This window comes from Ptychodera flava, chromosome 11 (assembly GCF_041260155.1).
Source record: "Ptychodera flava strain L36383 chromosome 11, AS_Pfla_20210202, whole genome shotgun sequence".
Lineage (NCBI taxonomy): Eukaryota > Metazoa > Hemichordata > Enteropneusta > Ptychoderidae > Ptychodera > Ptychodera flava.
The window spans coordinates 31,027,617-31,033,781 of NC_091938.1; the positions used below are offsets into that span (position 1 = coordinate 31,027,617).

At 36.5% G+C, this 6,165-nt stretch overlaps 2 protein-coding genes across 2 annotated transcripts in view; one reads left to right on the plus strand and one right to left on the minus strand.

Annotated features, from left to right (window-relative positions):
- The window catches only part of LOC139144087 (uncharacterized), a 30,502-nt gene extending 29,189 nt beyond the window's left edge, over nucleotides 1-1,313 (plus strand). The window contains exon 21 of the mRNA XM_070714759.1: nucleotides 193-1,313. Within this exon, the coding sequence (XP_070570860.1) occupies nucleotides 193-342 (150 nt within the window). The 3' untranslated portion in view covers nucleotides 343-1,313. The remainder of the gene's footprint in view (nucleotides 1-192) is intronic.
- Nucleotides 392-5,913, minus strand: LOC139144092 (dnaJ homolog subfamily C member 22-like). The gene is made up of 4 exons (XM_070714763.1): nucleotides 5,196-5,913; nucleotides 4,140-4,381; nucleotides 3,368-3,597; nucleotides 392-2,836 (listed from the first exon to the last, which is right to left on the minus strand). The coding sequence occupies exons 1-3, from the start codon at nucleotides 5,791-5,793 to the stop codon at nucleotides 3,370-3,372; spliced, it is 1,068 nt and encodes a 355-aa protein (XP_070570864.1). The 5' UTR covers nucleotides 5,794-5,913; the 3' UTR covers nucleotides 392-2,836; nucleotides 3,368-3,369.
- Nucleotides 5,914-6,165: the final 252 nt, after the last annotated feature.

The following is a 6,165-nucleotide window of genomic DNA, read 5'->3' on the forward strand; positions in this document are numbered from 1 at the left end:
CAGTGGGCCAGGTAACTGCTACTGATATTTAAACTCGTTTTACTGAGGGTTAATGAACGTCTATCACATACTGGATTGCTGAGACACATGCAAAGGCAGATATAATAGGGCTTTTCACATTTCTTTCAATTTTGACAATGATGTTTGCTATGACCACCTTGTAATAGTGTGTCTTCATTGTTTGTTCTGCAGTTACCATCAGTCCATGTGCCTCGGGTGAAATCTATAAATAACACAGACACCAGAGGGCGGCATAACACACAAGGTGAAGAAAAACTCCCAGAAATCAACGAGGCACTCAAGTTCTTGACAACAAAAGAAGCAGTTCCCCAAAGCAACTGAAGTATTTTGTCTTCTTTGGACATGAGTGTAGTAATCAAACAATCAAACATTCTGTGCAATAAAAGTAAAAAGTTGTTTTTATATTTATAAATTGTTTCATTTACACAAAAAATACACTCTGAAAAGCATACAAGTAATATCAGGATTAATAAATTTTCATTGCACAATATTAACAGCATCATGCATTCTGTGAAATAGGATGATGGGTTTTACTCCGTTCAATTTTGTGAAAATTATTGGATAACATTACAGAAATCTTTCTAAGACTTGTCATCAAACACTGCCTTGGCAAGTAAAAGCAAGGAAATTCAACAAAGCAAAGTCAACATAAAAACATAGCACTTATGTAGAAAGGTTACACTCGTATCAAATACACTGCATAGCCAGGTAAAGCTGATATATCATGGTGTTGATAAGTTTGGTGCTCAGACTACTACAGCGCTTGTCATTATTTCAGAAAGTATATTCAGTGTGCAAGGTTTTTGTTCATACTCCTGTACAAGCTTCAGCATTTACAAAGTTTTAACTTTAAAATCACAAACATATTATATTAATGACATTTTGAATATGATTTTCAAATCATTTTAGAATTTATATTTGTTTGTGTGATGTCTAATGATGGCTTGTGACAACATTAACGGCTTTTGGCAGTGACTGTCAAACAGCTGATAATTACAGCATATCTACTGCAGACTGCTGGTGTTGTGAAAGTCCTAGTACGTGGAATTTTTGCAAGACTGTCCTAAACCACAAACATGATCATGTTACACTTTATACAAGACTTTATAAAATCAATTCTAATTTTTCAAATTTCAAGTGAAAAGTTTTTGACGATTTCTGAAAAGAACCAAACATGTACAATTAACATGAGATCCCAGATGTTGGAGCATGTTTCTTTGCAAGACTACATCTCAATTTCTATGAGTTACTGTTGGCATTATATTTGACAATAAATGTTCCTGGACACTTCAGGAACAGGTAATGCTGGTATTTCTGAACTAGTAGCAATCATACATGTACCAGGTTCACGCATATACAAAGTACTGTAAAAGCATTAATTATTCACTGGAAATTACAATTTTTTTGCTGATTGATGATATCCATTAAATTAAATCAAAGTGAAAGTGCTACCTAACAATAGCTTCTACTGTTTTACTGACAAATCCTTGAATTTAAATCAGAGTGGAAAAGTTATACATGTACAAACCAAAATAGTGAAATTGTGATGCTATTACAGAACTATTCAACGCTTACACTACAGTCACCAGATTTTGGTACGTGTGTATTCCTCTGAAGGCAAGAGTTCCTTTAGGCCCCATCCCAAAAAAGTCACTTTAATTGTGGACTTTCCTTGGAAGAAGCACATCAAATACAACTTCTGGAGGGGTTTAGGGTTAGGGTTAGTTTTAGCATACTGAATCTATATCCTACCTAAGAAAAAAATTTGAGGGGGGAGCCTGAAGGAACTTGTTTCTCCTCTGAATAGGTTTGTTGGAACACACAGGGTTGAAAGAAAGTAGTCAGTAGCTGTGGATATTTGTCTTATAAACTTTGAGTTTCTGAAGTGATTGTCTTATAGCTACAACTACACTTCAAAGAATGGACACTGAGCATTGATTTAATGCCCTACATCATCACAAATCTATGTTGCAGTGTTGTACAAATGTAGCTATCAAGCTAATAGATTACCCTATTTCTATTCCTGAAGAACTATTTGAAACCAGCAAATCTCTCACTTTGAATCATGATTTTTCCTGTGAAAATTTACAGAATCTCAGACTGCAAAATAGTACTTTGTAAAAGAGAATAAAAGGTTATTGTTTGGAATTTAAAAAAAGCAAGTAGCTTCACATCTACATGTACTGAATAATGCTACAAATGAAGACTTTCAAGTTTATGTTTTGGGTATTTTTGTCTTGAACACATAATAACACATTTTTTTACAAAAATAGACTCATTCCTTGCATATAGTCTAGGATTTGGTTCATGCAGTCATCCTTGCAATTACTTTACACTGCTGAATGGCTTGCTATATAAACCTGGTATGCTGTGTTCCTTTGTTAGATTGGTTCAGTTTACCAATGGTATCATAAACCAGCTTATATTACCTTTTACAAACACACTGCAGCATGCAATGCTTTGTTAAATAAAGGTTACAGCACTATAATAAAATAATTGTGACTACAGCCTCTAACAAAAAGTATAGTTATCCCCATCCTTAACATGTAGGATATACGCACATTGTTTCAAGTCTATGTTCTGGGAAAAAAGTGGTGAAAAGATGCATTATTTAATATATATATTTCAGAAAAGTTTACAATAATTTACAAATGATAGCAAGTCTAAACCTTGATGAATGATGAAGAGGTCATCTGATTATTAATACATTACCACTAATCAGATCACTTTAATTAAGCACCATGATTTGTACATCTTCAGTACTGTGGTCTTCATTAGACATTTCAACACAACCCTGACCCATGGCAGCATTACCCTGAAATGAGAAAAGGTTATCTGTGAACAGATCTGCCACAACATACACAGTGCATGTAGTTAAGAATAATGGCATTCTACAATTATCTTGAACACATTGCTTTATGTTGATGCGAAAACTGTCATTAAGTTTGAGTGATACTTTTAAAAAACCCAGATAACTGCACCTTACAGTCATAAGTACAATAGGTTATTGATATATTCCACTCTTGATTTTTACTCTGGTTTTACAAAAGCACCAAGAAAATGTTGATGTTCAATCAGAAAATAAACAGAGAAGGAAACAAAATGGACATCTTTTCAGAATAAAAATTTGTTGAATCCCTCATCAATTTCTCAAGAAAGAGCAATTCCGACAAAACATGAAGAAGTGAGAAGGTAAACTTTGTGATGTATGTACTGTGTTACGGTGTACATATATTTCAATACATTTAACTTTGATGGTTGCAGTTATGATAGATTTTCACTTTAATATTTGTTTCTCAAGTATAATTTTCAAGATACATGTACTTGCAAATGTTTCTGAGCTTACCCTTATGAGCCCCTGTGGAAATCTCCATATGAATCTTGGCTCCTTCGATTTCTTCTTGCTCTTTTTGCTTTGATATCAGACAAAGTTTCATACGCTTTCTGAATTTCTATAAATTTCTCCTCTGCCTCTCCTTTGTTTTCTTTGTGTCGATCTGGATGCCATTCTTTTGCAAGTTTTCGATAACGTTTAGTTATCTCCTCCTGTGACGCCCCCGGCTCTAGTCCAAGTACCTGCCACATTGGAAGAACAGCAGCAATGTAACTTATAGAGCGCCCTCTACAGTTGAGATAGCATGTCATCCCTTTTTTTTACCTACAGGCTTTGTCTTGCAAAAGAAGACGTGTTAGCAATGAAAAGTTCTGCATTAGAAGTTTTCTTTACCTGAAAAACTCTGATAACCTACTTGTGTGAGGATACAAAGAAACCTTTTTACTCTGGCCTAATTGTATATGTTGTAGATAAACAGAAGAGGCAAATATGACAAATATTGGTGTTCCATCTTACTTCTTTGAGATACATCTCATAGGAGTACATCATAATGTTGATTTTACATACCTCACAGAGCTTTCAATAATTTACTTGTTAAAACAGAAGTAAAGCTAAGCAGTTATTAAGATTGGCTCATTATCATTTCCTATAAGCTGTTCCCCTTCAAAAGGAAGATTGTGAAGACACAAGTGAAAGAGAATACACATTATTTATCAATGAATAAAGAAAAACTGTTGAGTCAATGTTTTCATAGGTTCTTTTGTAGGGAATTAAGATGACCCACCTGATGGGCATTCATTTCTCCAAGGGGATCGAGTGACTGAACAAACTCATCATACAGATGGTCCCATCCTTGTGTACGTCCTCTCTCATAGAGTTTGTATAGTGTCTCCTTGAACTCTTGCCAAGCTGGTGAATTGTAGAAATGCACGAAAGCATCTCGCAGTTTGACATTCTCTCCGTCAGCTGTAGTTACAGATGCATTGTTTGCAAGGAACAGAATCCAGCACATAGTCACCACAGAGCCTGAAACCAAATTTTATTTCTGTGAATTATTGATTCCTTTTTTCTCACTCTCGAACTTTGCTGAACCTGTTTTCTACTTTCAATATGACAGAATGTTGACCTGTGTGACTGTGTTTCAAAAGAGAGCATCAACACTCTGTAAAAACAGACAGCCATTCTTTGGAACACAAGACCAAAATGATGAAGGAAAAACGAGCTGTCAAATATACAAGACCCTATTTTAAATTTTATTGTCAAACGTAGGAAGAAATCTGTGCTCTGATTTACAGCAAAATACTACAGATTTTTCGGTTTTGACATACACGTAATAAAACGTTTGCTTTGGTTCAGTTGATGCAAAATTGGCATTAAAATTCGTCTTTAGATAAGTACTTTGCTAAGCATTTCAAATGTAAAATGCGCTAAGTACATGTACAACTATAAGCTACGTTTAAAATTACTTTGTCGATAAAAATGAAATCTTGTTTCACTTTCACTTTTCAGCAAGGCACACTAGAACAAATGGGGACATTCTTCCTGTGAGATCTAGAGATACTTCCCCTGTCGGGAGACAACATAAATATGTTATATGAGTTTTATAAAGCTCTTCCAAGTACGGTTTTCAACTAGTACTGTTATATGAAAGGTTGCCTCCATATCGCGAGAGAGTCTCCTGTTCGGCGGGGATAGGATGGGGATTTATTTTCTTCTGATCGGGGGATTTCCCCCAATTACTAGGATGCCCCTTTTGGTCCAGTGTGCCTAGCCACGGATGTTGTTCTCGACCAGTAACAAGGTTGACGGAAAAAGCTCAAAAGGACGTAAAACGTCTCACCTGCGCATCCAAGGATGAGTATCCTTGCACAAAAACTCCTCTTCCTCGTTGTACGTCGATAAGATCTGTTGTACTGAGCGGTGATAGCGCAAACAATTGCCAGATACGATATTGAATTAGGATTAGCGAAAATAAGGACCGAAAAGATATACGCTACAATAGCAATAGCTTTAAATGGCGATTGCTCTCTTCCAATGTTAGCAACGATATGAACTCCGATAGCAACGGCAGCGGGGACTAAAATTATACGAATATATTTGAATTTTTCGTCCCACTCTTCTGGGACGGCCAACAGAGCTAAATATCCGAACAGCGAACCGACGAAGAGTTGCCCTGCGAACCTGGCTCCGCTGAACGCCGGTTTGCTGTAAGACCGCATACGCTCCACCAAAACTCTCATATATTCGGCCGTCTCATTGGCCTCCTCAACGTACTCGTACAACCGCCATGCATCTCTAAGCCATCCTAAGCCAAAACCACCGGCAAAAGTTGCCCACCACACGAAGGCATGTCGATCGCGACCAAGGTAGAAATGATGCAGTCCAAACCACCCAAAGAAAAGCCACAGAATGTACGCGATAAGCGTACTCTTGGCCATATTGGCAGCAGTTCAACGTGTGCACAACGACATGTACCTGATCAAGAGAAAACTGAAGGACGCCAGGTAGGTTGTGTTGTATCCGTCATGTAGTACAACGAACAAGGAAGTGACAATGTGTCGAAGTGAGATTGGCTAAGTAGACTCCCTAAGCCAATATTAAAAGAGAGAACCATCTGTGCTACATTTTTACCATACCATTATACACTTCTTCTGAGTTTTTGAGTATATTGTACAAATAATTTATCCTATTGAACTAATACTCGTACTCTATACACTAGGAATTAAAGCTGAACGGACAGTATCATATATCATTGCGATAGTATTACAGCGTGAGGAAATGTTCAATGAACTAACATACGACCCCTTAAA